The following is a 21,028-nucleotide window of genomic DNA, read 5'->3' as shown; positions in this document are numbered from 1 at the left end:
ACTCATCCTCACTGTCCGAACGGTCCTGGTCAGGGGCTGCTTTTTAGCACCTTTCTTCCCACATACCGCCTCCATCTTGGCAACGAACGAATTGAGGACTGCCGTAAGGGTGTCCATAGGGGCTGCACAGTCCGCATGTGACCCGGTTGCAATTTCCTGGAAAATACCAGTTTCTGAAGCCATGCTGACCCTACCCTGTCTGCCACCCAAAGGGGACTTAGGACAGTCCCACCCTCCTGCTGCCATTGGCTGAGGGGCTCTAACCTGCTGGACACACCACCCTGGGCCATTCCGCGCTGTATTACCGCAATGCCCGATGATCCCCAGTTTTCCCAGATGCAGAGATACCAAAAAACGTTGGTGGCCGGCCGCATGATCGGTGAACAATCTGTGGGCGATCAAACACACGTGTTCAGAACACAGGATAACCTCCCCAGCACCCTGTGATGACCAAAAAGGAAGCAGAGGGCACAGGGGAGCACAAAAACGTGGTCCGGCTACAAGAAAATGGCCGCTGGTCTACTCAATAGGGAATCGCCAGGAAAATGGCCGCCTGAAGCCAGTTTGACCCTTGCTCATACTTAAAATGGCTGCCGAACAGCGCTATGGGGGACTTGAGAGAACATGTGGCAGGCACAGCGCTGCACCAACACAGAGGCATGACTACACAGGCATCCAGCGGGATAAGCTGCAGGACCCAGCACAGCTAAAACCCCCAGGTGAGAGCCCAGGCACACACACACACCGCTCAGCACATGTACAGCAGAGAAGAGGGGGGGGTGAGGGAGCCCCCCAAATCGTCCTCCCAGGGAATGCCCAGCTGCTCCACCCCGACAGGCAGGGAGAGCTGTACTTACCAGTCCTGAAGCTGGGAGACATTCCACTGTAGTCAGCTCCCGATGAGAACAGGAAAGACTGGCTTCGGCATACTGTGACGCAGACATCAGTAGCCCAGTCATATGTACGCCCCGTAGCATAAATCTCACCGACCACCTCTGGAGACGAGGTATGTCAGAGCCTGCTGAGCCATAGCTGCGACCTGCACACACTCGATGGCCGGACTGGGGAGACTACAAGGATAAGTGAACAAGCCCGTCACCCAGCTGGCTGTTGATAGATCACAGGATCATTCATCTTGCGCAAAAAGCCAAGCTTTTGCACCAAAAAAAATAAACAAACACGGACCTATGGGCCCGCGGGGTTCCTAGGTCTTAACTCCTCACGAGGCAAAAAAAAAAAAAAAAAAGAGTTCTGCTAGCGCAGGCTGTGGGGTTGTAGCCTAGGGACCATCCCCTGGACGGAACTAAAAGTTCTGAAGTATTGTGTTACAACTTGCCTAGTAATCTTTAGTGATAGGGCTGACAACCCATTTTGTTAGAGAGGAGCTGTGTCGGTCGGTGAATATAAGAGAAATTAGTTTTTTGGGATATTTATAGAAAAAAAAGTAAATATTGCCTTTTCAAAATTGTCACTTTTTTGTTTATATCAAAAAATAAAAACCGTAGATGTGAACAAAACACACCAAAAGAAAGCTCTATTTGTGGGAAAAAAAAACCAAAACGTAACTTTTGGTTACAACATCGCACGACCGTGCAATTGTCAGTTAAAGCAACGCAGAGCCGTATTGGGAAAAAAAAAAATCATGTCATTAACCGGTTCCCGACCAGCGCACAACGATGTACGTCGACAGAATGGCACGGGCACTGCCATCGGGAGCATGCCGCCGGCTGGTCGGGACCCCCATGAGTCCGGTCACGGGACCCGCGGACTCGATCGCCGCGGGCATACCCGTGATCGTCTCACGGGACGGCTGAATGGAGGAAATGCTGTGTAAACAGCATTTCTCCATTCTGCCTAGCAACTAGTGACGCTGATCTCTGCTCCATGTGATTGGAGCAGAGATCAGTGTTCACTAAATGAAAGCCCAACCCCCCCACAGTTAGTAACACTTAACCCCTACACTGCCACCCACTGGTTAACCCCTTCACCGCCAGTGTCATTTACACAGGAATCACTGCATTTATATAGCAGTGATTACTGTATAAATGTTTGGCAATGGTCCCAAAAATGCGTCAAAAATGTCCGATGGGTCCCCCACAATGTTGCAGTCACAATAAAAAAAAAAAAAAAAAAAAAAAAAGCTATTAAACTATCCCTATTGTTTAAACGCTATAACTTTTGCGCAAACCAATCGCTTATTGCGATTTTTTTTTACCAAAAATACATATCGGCCTAAACTGAGGGAAAAAAATGTTTTTTTAATATATTTTTGGGGGATATTTATTATAACAAAAAGTTAAAAAATGCGTTTTTTTCAAAATTGTCGCTCTATTTTTGTTTATAGCGCAAAAAATAAAAACCGCAGGGATGATCAAATACCACCAAAAGAAAGCTCTATTTGTGGTAGAAAAAGGACGTCAATTTTGTTTGGGAGCCACGTCGCACGACCGCGCAATTGTCAGTTAAAGCGACGCAGTGCCGAATCGCAAAAAGTGGTCTGGTCTTTGACCAGCAAAATGGTTCGGTCTGTAAGTGGTTAAGGGGGTAAAACCTTCTGGTCCTTAAGTGGTTAACAAGGGACTGTCACCTTATGCATGTCAACAAGATCATATGGAATTTTAGGGAATAGGTTTAATTTTTAAAGTGGTGCTATGACCCAAATATGTCTGGTGTACCTGGGTATCCCCAATTCCTTGCTACTTGCGTAAAACAGAAGTACAGATAACCCCTTAAATGAGCTTTTGTGCCTTCTTGTAGCAGACAAGACAAAACATATTAAGGGGATCTTAATTGATAGAGGTTGCCCTTACTAAACTCTGCTTGGAGGATGCTAGCTCGCCAGCAGTCATTCTGTTGCTCTCAATGCCAAGTTACCATCCCAGAACGTATATAGATTTAGTAGTACTGACTCTTCTATAGCATGCTTATCCCAGGACAGAAACATTCTGAAGGCGAGTATTTCCAGGGGGCCTGCAAAGGCAGCCTCATTTATAGTACAAAATCACCTTAACATCTAAGAAAGCTCTGGCTAGGAGTCAAAAAAATAAAAAAAATCATGTCAAGGTTAACCACTTGCTGACTTATGCATGTATTGAAACAGCTTGTCAGCATGTTTACCAGGATCATGGCTGAAGCCGTGATCCTGTGTGTTTTCAACAGGCGATTAATCGGCTTCCATATAATACAATAAAAACAAAAGCAACAATCCGTGTGGCTTTATTACCGATCACATTTACAGTGCTGAGAAAGCCCCCATACCTCTGCCCATGGTGGTTCCCAAGCTCCCATTCTTCCAGGGAACCCTGGTACAGGTCCTTCAGAGGAAATGGAGGAACATCTGTTCTCCCACCTCCTCTTCACTGCCAGCTTCATTCATCAGTTTCAGAGCTTCAAGTGATCTGTGTTCGATCAGCTGCTCTGGGCAACTCTATAGAAGGGGAAACGCCAAGATCCCTGATGTATCCATAAAGTACTGTATCTGTTCCCTGCCCAAAGGTTTCACAAGAGCTTGTGATAACATTAAAAGGAGAGCTCCAGGATCCAGCAGAAAAAAAATAATCTGGGATCGTAGGGCCAGACAAACTGCCCATAATTCCAGGAGGTTGATGGGCAGGGTCTGCTCTGTCCCTGACCATTTTCCTTGACCCTGTATAGGGTCGCTCCCCAGCCTGACATATGTAGTGGGCACCAAGCGGCAGCACGGATGGGCAGCACTCATTGGCAGGCATTGTGGGCACTAGCATCCCTGGTAGCTATGGGTGGCATACCTGGTGGTGACTAGTGGTGGACTTCCCTGGTGGGCATCCTCCCTGGGGGAGGATAATATAGGATTTTTGTACTCACCGTAAAACCCTTTTTCCCTTTTGTTCATTGATGGACACAGCTCCTTTAAATCTTAACCGTAGGACAGGACTAGGCAGAACATCTAATACATGTGAAAACAGAACTGTACGGTCCCTCCCAGGAGGCGGTCCCTCCCAGGAGGCGGTCCCTCCCAGGAGGCGGTCCCTCCCAGGAGGCGGTCCCTCCCAGGAGGCGGTCCCTCCCAGGAGGCGGTCCCTCCGGCTATAACCCCTCAGCCTGCTTCCTGCAGCTCAGTACGTCAAGAAGCAGTATAACATCAAATAGGAGGGGTGGGTGCTGTGTCCGTCAAAGAACTTCAGAGAAAAGCATTTTATGGCGAGTACAAAAATCATATTTTCTCTTCATTGACGGACACAGCTCCTTTAAATCTTGACCGTTGAGACACCCCTAAGCTGTGTCAGAACGTGGGGTTAAGACAGCAAACAACTTCACCCACAGCCAGAGGCGCTCCTCAATGGAGGAGTTGCCACCTGAAATGACCACATCAGAACTCAAGGCCAACGTATGCGTTTGCAACAGGGAGAAAGTGTAAATTGCAATTACACGCCCGCAAAACTTTGCAGTCAAAACAAGCATCTGAAGATGCGCTTACATCAACTTTGAAGAACTTTAAGTGTGAATGGACGACCAAGTCGCCGCCTTACACACCTGGGAGACAGACATTTGATGTCGGAAAGCCCAGGAGGTCCCAATTGCCCTGGTGGAATGGGCTGCGACAGGAAAGGGGGCACCTTTCCCTTCAAGGCGTAAGCCTGGACCACGATCTGTTTGGTCCACTGTGAAAGGTTGGTCGATGAGACAGCTCTTATTTCGGACCAGCCACCGAAATGAACAGAGTGACTCCCTGAAGGGAGCCACGTTAGATATACCCTTTGGGCCAGGATCGTGTCCAGGAAATGGAGGGCCACCTCCTTAGGATGTGCCAGCTTAGGACACAGCGATGGTAGCACAATGTGCTCATTGAGATGAAAAGCCGAAACCACCTTTGGAAGAAAAGAAGGTTGGACACCGGGGCCATTCTGGGGCAATCAATATCACTGGAATCCCCTTGGTCTCTACTCTGAAGCTCGAGCAGAGGGAAGGCGTAAATCAGCTGGTACTGCTCTCATGGAGCCAACGCGTCCGCCCAAGGATCTCTTGTCCTGGACAAGAATCTCGGCACCTTCCGATTGAGACAGGAGACCAGAAGATCCACGTCTGATGTGCCTCATCACAGACACAGTATAGCCTGAACACCTCCAGAAGCAACACCCTTTCTCCTGGGTCCAGCATCTGGCGACTTAGTCCGCCTGCCAGTTCTCCATTCCTGGGATGTAAATGGCCGACAGGGCCGGTACATGTTGCTCTGCCCACTGAAGGATGCGAGTGACCTGTGCGGCGGCCGAGCTGCTTGTTCCTCCTTGGTGATTGACGTATGCCACCGCTGTGGCGTTGTCTGACTGGATCCTGATCAGATGCCCTTGCAGTCTTACCGACCATGTGAAGCATAGCCTGATCGCTTTCAGTTCGAGCAGACTGATCGGCAACTTGGATTCCTCTACCAACCAGAGGCCCTGGGACGACTGAAATCCCATTACTCCACCCAAGCCGGATAGGCTGACGTCCGTCGCGATCACTGTCCATTTCAGAGGTAGGAACCACTTTCCAGACCAAAGTGCCCTGGGACCTCAGCCAGTAGAGTAGGGAATCCCTGACTAACTGGCTCAACTGAATCTGCCAATCCAGGGACAACTGAGATTTGTCCCATTTTGTCAAAATCTCCTTCTGCACAACTCTGGAGTGAAACTGGGCATACGGTACTGCCTTGAAGGAGGCCACCATGAGTCCCAGGACTTGCATGCAGAAGCGTAGCGACGACCATCTGCAGTTCATCAACAATTTTACTACGGCTCCGAGTCTGCAGCTTGTCTGAAGGGAGAAAAACTCACTTCCATGGAGTCCAGCAGTAAGCCTAGGTACTCCAAATGCTGAGTAGGTACGATCACTGATTTTAGGTTCAACAGACACCCAAAATCGCCACATCCTCCTCCAACTCTGAGGCGGAAGATGCTCTCAGGAGATAGTCTAGGTATCCCATGATCGAGATCCCGCAACGCCAAAACAGGGGCAAATACCTTGGTAAAGACTCGGGGGGGGGGGGGGTTTGGGCTGATACGAAAACCAAAATGGAGAGCCACAAACTGGTAGTGGGCTTCCCCGACTGCAAATCGCAGAAGCTTCTGATGCCAGAGGCATATGGGTATGTGCAAGTACGCATCCTGGATGTCTAAGGACGCCAGGGAGTCCCCTTGATGGAGTGCAGCGACTACTGAGCAAACTGATTTAATTCTGAACCTCTGTACGGTCACAAAGTAATTGAGGGCTTTTAGATCCAAGATTGGACGTATACCTTCCTTTTTGGGGACTACAAACAGGTTTGAGAAGAACCCCTGGAAACGTTCCGAGACCGGAACAGGTACTATCACCCCACGACTCAGCAGGTCCCTTACCGCCCCCAAAAGGGAGTATGGGTATGCTGGAGGGGAAGAATGTGTTTTGCGGCCAAGAGAGGAACTATCTTGTAGCCTGAGGAAATCAGATCGCAGACCCATTGGTCGGACAGCAGAGAAGTCCACCGGCTGCAAACTCCCGAAGGTGACCCCCAATCTCGTTGCGGGCATGGGCAACCTTCATGCGGTAGCACTTTTGCTCACAGGCTTGCAGTTCCAGGAACGCTTTGGTCCTTCAGAGGTCGTCCTGTCGGGCTGGGGACGCTTGGTCGAAGCCCCGGGTGGACAAAAAAGCAGTTTGTGAGAGGAGAAAGAGGGCCCTTGCCTACGGCGTGGCTCCTTAGCCTTCTTGGCCTATGGGAGTAGTGTAGTGTACTCTTACCACTGGGGCATTTTTAATAATGTCATCCAAATGCCATCCGGTTGCCAAGGAAGGGATGATCAGTCAGGGCTTTTTTGGATGCCTGGTCAGCAGACCAGCATTTTAACCAAATCAGGTGCCTCAGCATTACTGCTGACACTGAAGCCCTGAATAACAGAGGAAGGGTATCCTGGGCCGCATCACAAATGTACCTCAGGCCTTGCACTAGTTGGTCTGCTAGTTCCACGCAGACAGAAGCCTGTTCTCCCAATACTTGGAGCAACAGTTTTGCCTACTCTGTTAGTGTCAGACACATGTGGATGCCAGTACTGGTCGCATGGTTGACCCCACAACCGTAAAAAAGGAACAAGCCACTGCCTTCCTGTCCGTGGAGTCCTTAAATGCAGAAGTCCCCTCTACCGAGATCGTGGTTACTTTGTTTAACCTGAATCCTGGGGGGTCCACAACCGGAGGAGCCGACCATTTGAGAAGGCTCTCCTCATAGGGGTAATGCACCGCCATATTTTTGGGGACCGGAAAGGTCCATTGCGGTCGACCCCATTCCTTGTAAATGAACTTCTCAAAATAAGTCAGATACGGGAACACCTTAGGTGAACGGGCTGGCTTACAGAACACAAAGGGGACCGCTACATCAGCAGAGGGATCTGCTGGCTCCTGAATCCTCAGGGCATCACGCACAGCAGTGATAAGTGCTCCACCAAGCACTTTGTCACGCACGGACGGGGACTCATCCTCACTGTCCAAACAGTCCTGGTCAGCGTCATCTGAAACGACAGAGCAGGGGTCACCAGCCTCAGCAGGGCCCTCGAGTCTGCATCCGAGCTCTCCCCGGAGGAGGGCCCGTTTAACACCTTTGCCCTCATGCACCGCCTCCATCTTGGCAACGAAGTGAGGACTGCCGACAGTGTCCAGAGGCATTGTACAGCCTGCAGGCGAACCGGTTGCAATTGCCCGGATTTGGGAGAAGAAACACCAGTTTCTGAAGCCATGCCGACCTTACCCTGTCTGCCACCTGATGGAGACTTAGGACAGTGATGGTCCCACCCTCCTAACTACTGCTGGCTGAGGGGCTCTTTCCCGCAGGACTCGACACCCTGACTGGTTCTGCGCTGTCCAGCTAGTAGTGCCTGTGTCAGCTTCCAGGTGCATAAGAGATCACACAGCGCTGTCCAGCACTGCTGCAAATGGCGCCGATACCAATAAAAACGTATTCAGGCTTCAAGAAAATAGCTGCCAAGCATCCAGTATAACCCCTTCCCGCCGAGTGTACGCAGATGTGCGTACTCTGCTTCCGGGGGGTATACCGGGATGATGCCCACACCTGCAGGCATCATCCCGGTACCGTTTTTTTCAGCAGGAGATTGGCTATCCAGGCATAACAACCGATGCGGCTAAAAGCAGCTCGGCTGTTATGCCGGAGGAGCGGGAGGTGACGCCCCCCCCTCCCGCTGCTGTTACCGGTGCTCCCGCTCGATCGGGAGCACCGATTCAAATTCTGCTGTCTTCGGCTGCTGGGCAGGGACTGGAATGAAGCCGTAATCGGCTTTGTTCCAGTCTCATCGCAAACACGGAAGCGACGTCCTGTTTACTCGGCTGCCAATGGTGCCGCTTTAAAAAAAATATCCGTTATTCAGAATCGCTGTTTTCGGCGATCTGAATACATTGAAGTGTAAAGGAGGGGTGAGGGGTCCTTTAGAGTACCTGTCACCACCTATTACTGTCACAAGGGATGTTTACATTCCTTGTGACAGCAATAAAAGTGATCAATTTTTTTTTTTTTTTTTAAACAATTTAGTCATTTTAAAATAAATAAAATAAATTTTTTTTAAAGCGCCTGCCGTCCTCGCGAAGCAAAGAAAACTCATACGGAAGTCGCGCCCGCGTATGTAAACTGTGTTCAAATCACACATGTGAGGTATTGCCGTGATCGTCAGAGCAATAATTCTAGCACTAGACCTCCTCTGTAACGCTAACCTGGTAACCATAAAAAAAAAAAATTTAATGCGTCGCCTATTGAGATTTGTAGGTACCGTACTTTGTCTTCAATCCACAAGTGCGCGCAATTATAAAGTGTGACATGTTTGGTATCTATTTACTCGGCGTAACATTATCTTTCACATTACGCAAAAAACTGGGCTAATTTTACTGTTTTGTTTTTTTTATTCATGAAAGTGTCCCTTTTCCCAAAAAGTTGCGTTTAAAACACCGCTGCACAAATACCGTGTGACATAAAATATTGCAACAATCGCCGTTTTATTCTCTAGAGTCTCTGCTAAAAAAAATATATATAATGTTTGGGGGTTCCAAGTAATTTTCTATCAAAAAATATGGATTTTAACTTGTAAACACCAAATTCCAAAAATAGGCTTAGTCATGAAAGGGTTAAAGGACATAATCACAGGGAAAATGGCCACCAAAATACAGGGAAGCATGCTGCTCCTTGCCCCACCAAAGATGGCCACCGAATTCTGTATACCATGAGGGACAGTGAAACAAAACCGGCAGGGAAATGTCAGTGAACAGCGCTACAGTGATCAACAGGCACAGCCTCCAGACACCTCCAGGGAGAAACCCACATGCATCCAGGGCACAGGCAGCCAGCGCAGTCGCCCCAGGTGAGAGCCCCTGTATATGGCACACACATATGCAGCATACCCCACGAGGGGGAGAGATAGGGACAGAAGAGGGAAGAGCTTCTGCAGGAAAAAAAAAAAAAAGGACCCGCAGGGTTCCTAGGTCCTTCTTCACTAGGCAAAAAAAATAAACTGAAGCTGTGAGGCAGGATGAGGGGTTGTTACCCAAGGGACCGCCCCTTGGGCGGAACTAGAAAGTTCTGAGTTTTATATTGCATGTTATGCATAGTCCTCTCCTAAAGGTGGCATAACAACCCAATGGTCTAAAGAGGAGCTGTGTCAGTCGGTGAATATAAGAAAAAAATATGTTATATTTGCCTGTTGTGTGCAATGGTTTTGCACAGAGCAGCCCAGATCCTCCTTTTCTCGGATCTCACACTGGTGTTTCTGGCCCCTCCCTCCTACCCCAAACAGCTGTGTGTGAGGGGGGGGGGGGGGGGGGCACGCAAGCAGGCACACTCCCGAGCCACTGCTCTATTTTCATTCACATTGAGCTGCGGTTCGGCCCCACCCTGTTTCCTGGTAGGCTCACTGGCTATGATTGACAGCAGTGAGCCAATGGCTCCCGCCAAAAGATAATCAGGAGTGCGAGTCCTTGGAGAGGCAAGGCTCTTGTGGACATCGCTGGATCGAGAGGGGGCTCAGGTCAGTATTAGGGGGAGCGGGGCTGCTACACACAGGTTTTTTACCTTTGTACATAGAATGCACAAATTTAATCAGAGCAGCAGGGTGAAGGCAGGGCGAGGGTGAGTTAAGGTGGCATTTTATTTGACAGAAAGGATAGGTGGTGGGGTGGGAGACATAGCATAGAAGCAGCGGTGGGGGTCAAATTTTAGGTGAAGTGATCTGATCAGTGGCTTATAAGCCACTGATCAGACCTATCAGTTTGTTCAGCAGCATTTGCTGAACAATTCTGCTTCAAGTTTAAGGTCACTAAAGTTACCATGAGCTTATAGCAGAGCAATGCAGGTCCATATGGCGAATGGATCTGGCCAGCTAAAAGCAGTGCTGTAGATCTGTATGGACCTGGCAGTGAAAGGGTTTAAACTAATGTTTTACACCTAGGGCTTTACAGCTGTTCACCTTTCCACGGTTACCTCTCAAATGGTAATGATCAAAACATTTTATTGGGCTTAAAATCAGCACTAGGCTGTTGATGACCAGAAAAAGGTTTGTCTGAATAATCCGTTTTATCTGCAACACTGCTGGACATGGAGTGTGGTACAATGCATTTGGGATGAGCACAAATGTAACACCTGTAGAGGGAAAAATTCGCTTTGTGCAGCAGTTCCATGATCCACCAACATCTGCCGTTAACTAACATTTTAGGAAGCTTTGTCACAGCATGCGGTCGCTGTTAAATTAATGTGTTATCGAACAAAGGTTTTTTTTTTTTTTTTTTTTTAACACACGGCTGTTATTCAATTCAGTATGTAAATGAATTGCAGAGAAAAAAAAATAAAGTCATCTCACGGAACTGCAATTTATACTCTGGACTTTCTAGGTGTTTGTTATATTCAAGTACAAAAAGACAAATTACCATTATTGTATGGTTAAAAAAATTACATATATAAATTTTATTACAAAATTCATTAAAAACATCACAAGACAATTTGAAATTCGCATAATCAAATGTTGCATTTTCAAACTCTATTTTTGAAATAGAATAGATATACATTTTTTGATTTACATGCATTTTTTTTTATTTACAGAAATGTTATATGGATTCAGGAAGTACTCGGGTTTTACTGTAGCTGCAATAGCTCTGTACCTTGAGATCCCTGATCAAACCTCGCTTAGAGGTTTTCTTTCCCCGCATCCCTTTGAGAAACCGATGCGATCATTTATAAATTAATTCAACTCTATTGAAAAATCGAAGGTAATTTATTCAATTTGACAGAAAGAGGGCGATAAGTTTATCAATATTTCTTCACATGTATTTTTATTTTTCCTGGTTTAGGAAAAATATTAAATATAGTTCCCTATCTCTATATCATATATATCGCCAATATATCTCTCTATATCTCCAATATATCTCTCTATATCTCCAATATATCTCTCTATATCTCCAATATATCTCTCTATATCTCCAATATATCTCCAATATATCTCCAATATATCTCCAATATATCTCTAATATATCTCTAATATATCTCTAATATATCTATATATATGATCATGCATGAGCATTTACAGTATCTTGTTGCTTATAGTTTTCTAGCCACCATGCAATATCTCCTGAAGAAGCTCTGCAGAGCGAAACATGTTGAGAAAAGTGTGGCATTAATGATCCATGTGTAAAGTCTGAAAATGCAACATTTGATTATGTGAATTTCAAATTGTCTCGTGATGTTTTTAATGAATTTTGTAATAAAATGTATATATTTTTTTTTAACCATAATGTTAATTGTCTTATTGTACTTGAATATAACAAACACCTAAAAAGTCTCGAGGTTTGTGACCTTTAGTTCCCCCCACCCCCCATTTTCTTCAATTTATATATTAGGATGTGGGTTTTTTTCTATTGTTGGCCCCTCTTTTTCGGTTTTGTCTATATGCAATTTATACTCACCATCTTATTTCCTCCTCTGATAAAAATTGTCACAGCTCTTGAATTTTTACATTGTTCTATAACAAGCATTTTATCTTTTGTTGTTCCAAAGGAGATTTCTTTAACTATACCAGCAAATCCAAGCTTCTCAGCCGTTAATTCACAGAATCGTGGAACAATACGACCTCCAGTGGCAATAGCTATTAACTGAAAGGAAACAAAATCAAAATGAACAAATTGTTTTGTTCTAAAATCAGTGCTGAATTTAGGTATAGATTACACTTACCTCTATTTCAGGACCACCAACCCAGCGAACTGCAGGTAGCTCATTTTGTAACAATAAATGGTTTGCTTCATCATCAAAACCCCACTGACATATGGCTAGATTTGCACCAGTGTCTCTTATCTACAAAAGGTGGAGTGGGGGGGGGATGTAAAAAAAAAAAAAAAATTGTGTTATATAAAATGTTTTGAATGCAAAGCATCAGGCAAATATATAAACAATCATGGGAAACACAATTACATTTACACCGTTATACAAATATACAATTTTACACTACAATACAGGTTAGACAGCACCAAATATGCATAGGCAAAACAATGTCACCAAAGGGCCTTAGTGTTGCCACATTATCTGGCCACAGCACTGCGCAGACACTGAAGCATAAGACACAAAGGGCTTGATTTACTAAAATCAAAGTGTGCAAAATCTGATGCAGCTGCGTATGGTAGCCAAACTGCTTTTAAATTCAGCTTGTTTAATAAAAGAAAAAAAAAAAAAAAGGATAACATTGGGAGTTTAAATGAGGTGGTGACCTGGTAAGGTCAATTGTCTCCATCCCTATCTAAATGAGAAAAGGGGGGCAAGTATAGGTACGTTACTTGTCCTCCGCCGGCGGGGGGGGGGGGGGGCACATCGCGCCCTCCCTGGTGCCAAAGGCCGTTGGCATCGTAGAGCCCAAAATGGCAAATCGAAGGTGCACTAGTGAAGAGGTTTACACGTTTCGGGACATTTTTTTTTGATAAATGAGAGCTGCCTCTCAGAAAATTGCTTGGGGTGTCTACTTTCCAAAATGGGGGTCATGGGGGGTTGTAATGCCCTGACATTTTAGCACCTCAAGAAATGAGAGGCAGTCAAACTAAAAGCTGTGTAAATTCCAGAAAATGTACCCTAGCTTGTAGACGCTATAACTTTTGCGCAGACCAATATACGCTTAGACTTTTTTTTTTTTAAAGACATGTGGCTGAATACATTTTGGCCTAGATAAGAAAAATTCAATAAACTATTTTAGTCCTATGACAAGAATTTGAAAATATTTTTCTTCAAAATTTTTTGTCATTTTATAATCGCAAAAAAAAGGTCAAATACCATCAAAAGAAAGCTCTATTTGCGGGAAAAATGAACACAAATTTTGTTTAGGTACAACACTGCATGACCGCACAATTACCAGTTAAAGCAGCGCAGTGCCAAATTGTAAAAAGTTCTCTGGTCTTTAGGCAGCCTAATGATCCAGGGCTTAAGTGGTTAAAGGGACGCAGTGCCAAATTGGAACCCGCAAACATACTTTTTTTTAAAGCAAAGGCCTTTGACATTAAATTGCAAAACCCACCAATTTATTATCTAAGTATTTGCACAGAAATTTTTCAAATGCAGTTTTTTTGGAGAAAATACTTTATATGTTTTTGCATTAAAATCAAAAAGAGGGATTCGTTTAACCACTTAACAACCGGCCCATAGCCGAACGACGGCTACAGGGCGGTTGCTCAACTCTGGGAGAACGTACTATGACGTCCTCCCGGAATTCCGCCCTAGGGCGCACACTCGAGGACTTCCGTGACCGTCAGGTCCAGAGGACCTGGTGCATCACGGTGAGCGGCCGCTTACCACGGGATCGCTCCGTCAAATGACAGAGCGATCACATGTACACAAACCGGCGTGATTTCCGGCTCTTCCCTCCACTCTCCGTCCAGTGTGAGCAGAGGGGAGAGATTGGTGGCAGTAGTGCTGTGGGCTGCATGTGTACAGCCCACAGCGCTGCTTAGCGACAGATCCATCCATACTCTGCATACCCATCAATCCTCAGCAAAACGAATCCATTCATCCATCCCAGCCATATCCAATCATGCTCATCCATGCCACTACAGTGCCTCGCAAAAGTGTAATAGGTAGTAAAATTAGATTTGAAACTTATGTCCCTAGAACACCTGATGGTGCTCCCTGCATATTGGTCCTCTGTATGTGGCCACGCTGTGGAAAAGTCTCACACATGTGATATCGCCATACTCAGGAGTAGGGGAATCTATTCTGGGTGTAATTTTTGGTATGTACCCCTTATATGTTAGAAATAATTGTGTAAAAAAAATAAAAAATTTCCAAAAACTTGTAGAAAATAAAAAATTACATGTTCAAAAGACTCAATATGCACCAGATTATACATTGGGTTGTTTTCTTTACAAAATTGTGTCATTTTTGGGGAGTTTCCATTGTTCTGATTCTCCACGGCCTTAAAAAAAAAAAATGTAAGAGGTAGTCAAGAAATGGTGTAATTTACGCTCCAAGAACGCCTGATAGCGCTCCCTGCATGTGGCCACACTATGCAAGTCTCACACATGTGGTATCGCCATACTCAGGAGCAGTAGTAGAATGTGTTTTGGGGTGTAATTTGTGGTATGCATATGCTGTGTGTGAGAAATAACCTGCTAATAACAATTTTGTGAAAAAAAAAAAAAAAAAAAGAAAATCTTGATTTTGCAAAGAATTGTGGGAAAAAATTACTTAAAAAAACTCACCATGCCTTTTACTAAATACCTTGGAATGTCTACTTTCCAAACAGGGGTCATTTGGGGGGGGGGGGGGGTATTTGTACGTTCCTGGCTTGTTAGGGTTTCAAGAAATGAGATAGGCCATCACTACTCCAGGTGTGATCAATTTTCAGATATTGACACCATAGCTTGTGGACTCTAATTTTCACAAAGACCAAATAATATACACCGATTTGGGTTCTTTTTACCAAAGATATGTAGTGGTATACATTTTGGCCAAAATAGAAGAAAAATTACTAATTTGCAAAATACAACAAAGAAAACATTTTTACAGAATTTTTCGGTCTTTTTTCTTTTATAGCGCAAAAACCCAGCGGTGATTAAATACCACCAAAAGAAAGCTCTATTAGTGTGAAAAAAAGGACAAAAATGTCAAATCGGTACAGTGTTGTATGACTGAGCAATTGTCATTCAAAATGTGAGCACCAAAAGCTGAAAATTGGTCTAGTTATTAACCACTTCAGCCCCGGACCAATAAACACCCTAAGGACCAGAGGTCTTTTTACAATTTCGCACTGCGCTGCTTTAACTGGTAATTGCGCGGTCATGCAATATTGCACCCAAACGAAATTTGCGTCCTTTTCTACCCACAAATAGAGCTTTCTTTTGATGGTATTTGATTGCCTCTGATTTTTATTTTTTGCGATATAAATGGAAAAAGAGCGAAAATGTAGAAAAAAAAAAAAAAAAAAAAAGATATTTTCCTTTTTGTTATAAGAAAAATCGAACTAAATTTTAGTCATACATTGAGGGCAAAATTTATTCAGCCACATGTCTTTAGTAAAAAAAAAAGTCAATAAGCGTATATTTTTTGGTTTGCGCAAAAGTTATAGCGTCTACAAACTAGAGTACATTTTCTGGAATTTACACAGCTTTTAATTTATGACTGCCTATCTCATTTCTTGAGGTGCTAAAATGGCAGGGCAGTACAACCCCCTCCCCCCCAAATGACCCCATTTTGGAAAGTAGATACCCCAAGGAAATTGCTGATTGGTATGTTGAGCCCATTGAATATTTTTTTTTTGTCCTAAGGCATTGAATAATGACAAAAAAAAAAAAAAAAAAAAAGTTGTCACTAAATTATATATTGCTCACACATGCCATAGTTATATGTGGAATTGCACCCCAAAATATATTCCGCTACTTCTCCCGAGTATGGGGATACCACATGTGTGGGACTTTTTGGGAGTCTAGTCGCGCACGGCACCCCGAAAACCAATCACCACCTTCAGGATTTCTAAGGGTGCAAATTTTGGATTTAACTCCTCACTACCTATCACAGTTACGAAGGCCATAAAATGCCAAAATAGCACAAAACCCCCCAAAATTAACCCTATTTTGGAAAGTAGACACCCCAAGCTATTTACTGAGAGGCATGTTGAGTCCATGGAATATTTTATATTTTGCCACAAGTTGCAGGAAATGACACCCCAAAATACATTCTGCTGCTTCTCCTGAGTACAGGGATACCACATGTGTGGGACTTTTTGGGAGCCTAGCCGCGTACAGGACCCCGAAATCCAAGCACCGTCTTCAGGATTTCTAAGGCCATAAAATGCCAAGATGGCACAAACCCCCCCCCCCCCCCCAAATGACCCCATTTTGGAAAGTAGACACCCCAAGCTATTTTCTGAGGGGCATGTTGAGACCATTGAATATTTTTTTTTGGTTTCAAGGGATTGAATAATGACAAAAAATAAAAATATATATATTTTTTTTTTTTTACAAAAAGTTGTCACTAAATTATATATTGCTCACACATGCCATGGTATTTGCTGAGAGTCATGTTGTCTGAACGAAAAAAAAAAAAAAGATTGATTGGTGGGTATGCCCACCATTAGAATACCTCCCTTCATCCACCCACTTCTAATGATGGACATACATGCACCATTTATATATGCTGAAGCATGAGGGCATCCTCCCGCAAAAAAGTTATGCCGCGTACACACGGTCGAACTTTTCCACGGGCAAGCATGCATTGGAATTTCGACCGTATGTACGCGGCATTAGGAGCAAAATCGCTCCTCCACCCCTTATGCCCCCATGCTTAGGCATATATGCTCCTTTTTTTTTTTTTTTTTTTTTTTTTTTTAACTGTAGTGGTGAAATCACCTCCTACAGCACTGGGAGTCACGGCTTTATGCATCGTGGGAGCAAACGCTGTTGCTGTCAAGATAAATAAATCCGCGCTGCAGCTGAATGGCGTATCTGCTAAGCAAATTATGGTTAATGTTAAAACAAAGTAACATTACAGTAAAACCTTACCATACCTGCAAAGCAAATGCCCAAAAAAAAAAAACTGTAAAAAATAAAACATTTTTAACACAACCTGTGCCTAAAATATATATATGCCGAAGCATGGGGCATCCTCCCGCAAAAAGTTATGCCGCGTACATACGTTCAAACTTTTCCACGGGCAAGCCCTCCATCAGAATTTTGACCGTATGTACGCGGCATTAGGAGCAAAATCGCTCCTCCACCCCTTATGCCCCCATGCTTCGGCATATATGCTCTTTTTTAACTGTGGTGGTGAAATCACCTCCTACAGCACTGGAGTCACGGCTTTATGTATCGTGGGAGCAAACGCTGTTGCTGTCAAGATAAATAAATCCAAATGAGAGAGAGAGAGAGAGAGAGAGAGAGAGAGAGAGAGAGAGAGAGAGAGAGAGAGAGAGAGAGAGAGAGAGAGAGAGAGAGAGAGAGAGAGAGAGAGAGAGAGAGAGAGAGAGAGAGAGAGAGAGAGAGAGAGAGAGAGAGAGAGAGAGAGAGAGAGAGAGAGAGAGAGAGAGAGAGAGAGAGAGAGAGAGAGAGAGAGAGAGAGAGAGAGAGAGAGAGAGAGAGAGAGAGAGAGAGAGAGAGAGAGAGAGAGAGAGAGAGAGAGAGAGAGAGGGAGAGGGAGAATAAAACGACAACAATTTTTTGTTTTTATATTTTTTTGTTTTTTATACACTTTTTTTGAACTGTAAACTAACAACTAACATTTCGGGTCTCTCAAAATGCGATGGCATCTTGGGAGACTGTTAGTGTGCCTAGCCTGTGAAATGCTGTACCCTACGCTAATACTTCACTAGTGTGTGGTAGCGTTCAAAACACTCACCAAGGAAAAGACCAGAATTGCCAGGACAGCGTGGACAACGGGTGTCACGCCTATATCCACGCTTGGTACAGACACAACATATTTTTTGGGGGGGCTCGTGGGGGTAGGCTACTCGGGATGGCATAAGAATAATGCCTCTCATGCAGCCGGCTTACTGCATTTGGTTAGGAATGGTGAGGTGCAGAACCGTCTAGATACAGAAGCTCTGTGACAACCTCTCTCTGGAAGAAAAGAAAGGTTAAAGTCCCGCCTGAAGTTTTGTATAGCACAAAAGCATTCAGCAAAGCCAATTGAAATAAGTAAGCAGACACTTTTTGTACCAGCGTCTGGCCTTACGGGAAACTAGATACGGCACCAACAACTGGTCATTGAGGTCCACCCCTCACATATTTTTGTTATATTCGTGGACACAGAGGGTTTCTCCACAATACCAGTCGCCGTAGGAATTTGGACCGTCATGTCTGCATGAAGGGAGGAAAGAACGAAAACATTCTTATTATCCCTCCACTTCATAGCAAGCAAATTATTACACCAATAGCAGGCGCTCTCCCCCAGCCTAAGACGGGAATCTACAAGCCGCTGGGGAAAGCCCCGATTAGGTCGCACGGTGCCACATGCTCCAATCTGATGATCAAACAAGTGACTAAACAGTGGCACGCTGGTGTAATAATTGTCCACGTACAAGTGGTACCCCTTTCCGAATAAGGGTGACACCAAGTTCCACACTATCTTGCCAGCGCTTCCTATGTAGTCAGGGCAGTTCTCCGGCTCTACGTAACTATCTTTACCCTCAAACCATAAAGCTCCATGCATAGCCTGTGGCCCTGTCACAGCACTTAGAGCTTGACCCCGTATCTGGTACGCTTGTTGGGAAATGTACTGTTTGAATGACAAGCGACCAGTAAACTTAATCAGGGACTCATCAACGCAGACAACTTTTTGGGGAGTAAACAAGTCTGCAAAACGGTTGGTTGAAGTGGTTTATGAGGGGCGGAATTTTGTAGAGCCGATCGTATTCAGAGTCTCCACGATGACGACAAAGTTCATTGTCACTGAAGTGCATGAACCGCAAGATCTGCTCGTATCGTTTCCTGGACATGGAGTTAGAGAACACGGGCATGTGGTCAGTCGGATGCGTGGACCAATAAGCTCGCAACGTCATGAATGTGTGCCCATGTTGAGGGAAAGGCCCAGAAAGGTCTTAAATTCGGAAACCGTAACTAGTTTCCAATCTCTGGCAAGGGAAGGCAACTGGGGATTAGCGGCGATGTGTTGACCAGCATATAAATTGGTTTGGTCCACAATAGATCTATAGAGATCTTCCGCGAAATACAGAGAATAAAAATCAAGTGGCGTAAAATCATCTGTATCCACCTGAATACCGGGTTGGGCAGTGAATGGGGGAAGTACTGGTGTTGCAGAAGTGGTGGGCACCCAATCAGGATTGGCGAATTCTGCAGGAAGGGCACTATGGGAACGATGGGCCTGTCTTAGTCTTCTTCTTGGTGGCAGTGGGACACTACTTGTGCTTGCCACCTCGCCAGCTTGAACTGCACTTATGGGACTCGCCACATCACCACGTGATACTGCAGTGCTGGATGTACGTCCAGGGTGTACTAGGCCTAGGTACTAGGTGTAAGTGCTTGCCAGTTCACCAAAAGGATGAGCGGCGCTAGTACTGGCTCTATACTCCATACGAGGGACTTGCGGTTCCTGCACCACAACATCAGAAGATCGGGGGTCGGGTACGCCTGACGTTAGCAGGGACCTCATCTTCGTCGTCAGAGCTATCTGACACAGAGGCGCTGTCCTCTACAGGTTCGTATTCTGAGCCTGAATCTGACAGATCAGTGTCTTCCTCTTCACTATCTGTCATGCTCAGAAACATGTAGGCCTCTTCACTAGTGTACCTTCGCTTTGCCGTTTTGGGCTCTAAATTTAGGGGTACACTAGTGAGACTCACAGGTAAAAAAGCACCTAGCCTGTCAGCGACTGTATAAAACGCTACAAAAAAAACTGTTAGCGATCGCAGGGATCAAGCCCGACTCTGCGAACGCTGCAGTTATGCGTGTCGTGTTTTGTAAGTGACAGTGATCGATCAATACTGCACTTGGGTGGGCTGGGCGGAGGGGCAAAACGCAGGTGCTAGCAGGTATCTGGATTGATCCTGCTAACAATGCATTTTTTTAGAACCCTAAATTGCTGGGCACGCTAGTATAGATCAGATCAGATCAGATATTGATCTGTTCGGATACTATACCACTAAGGGAGGTGTATGCTTTGCGCGTGGGTGTTAGCGGTACTGGCACTAACCTAGCACTGCCTGGGGCGACGCAGACCCTGACCCTAAAACCGAATTGATATCACCCGCCGGGTGATCAGGGGGTTAAACCTTTATTAGGTAATAAATGCTGGGTGCCCTGATGCTATAAAAAGCGAACTACCTAACCAGCGTCACCCGAAACATTTATACGGGTGATCACTGGTGAAAGGGTTAACTAAGGGCAATCAGGGGATTAAAACCTTTATTGGGTATTTATATGGGGGTACCTGACGCTATATAAAAACCTGACGCTATATAAAACCTGACGGGGGAACCTAAATAACTGGCTAACCAGCGTCACCAGTGACACTTACACAGCGATCGCTGGTGAAAGAGTGAACTCATGGGGCAATCAAGGGGTTAAAACCTTTTAGGTTATATATCGGGGTACCTAATGCTATAAAAACCTGGCGTTGAACCTAAAAAAAAAAAAAACTAGCTTCCTAGCGGGACCAGTGACACTAATGCAGCGATCAGAAAAACGATCGCTTAGTGACATTGGTAAAAGAGGGTGAAAGGGTTAACTGGGAGGGCAATCAAGGGGTTAAACCTTTATTAGGGGGGTAGGGGGCTACCCTGGACCTAAAGGGGCCTAATACTAGCTGCCCTGACACTTTTTACAGTCACAACTGACACTAAATTCAGTGATCAGAAAATAAATGAACACTGCAATTAGTGACACTGTGAGGGGGGGGGGGGCTGATCTGTGTGCCTATGTGTACCTATGTGTCAGTGGACTGTTGGTGCACTTACTTGTATGTCTTCACTCCGCGCTGTCCGGTCAAAAAGACAGACACGAGGAGTGTGACATCACTTCCTCCTTCCTGTGTTTACATTTACACAGGGGAGGAAGCTTCTCATTGGCC

The 21,028-nt window shown here is 45.2% G+C and overlaps 1 protein-coding gene across 1 annotated transcript in view; it reads right to left on the bottom strand.

Moving 5' to 3' along the window:
* CCT5 (chaperonin containing TCP1 subunit 5) overlaps window positions 1-21,028 on the bottom strand; it is a gene marked incomplete in the record, with an annotated part of 307,206 nt that overhangs the window by 133,067 nt on the left and 153,111 nt on the right. The window contains 2 exon segments of the mRNA XM_077491963.1: window positions 11,941-12,126; window positions 12,206-12,325. Of these exon segments, the coding sequence (XP_077348089.1) occupies window positions 11,941-12,126; window positions 12,206-12,325 (306 nt within the window).

The sequence above is a fragment of the Lithobates pipiens genome, unplaced genomic scaffold (assembly GCF_037356315.1).
Source record: "Lithobates pipiens isolate NorthernLeopardFrog02 unplaced genomic scaffold, aLitPip1_a1.2 Scaffold_19, whole genome shotgun sequence".
Lineage (NCBI taxonomy): Eukaryota > Metazoa > Chordata > Amphibia > Anura > Ranidae > Lithobates > Lithobates pipiens.
This window is presented reverse-complemented; position numbering and strand designations above follow the sequence as displayed.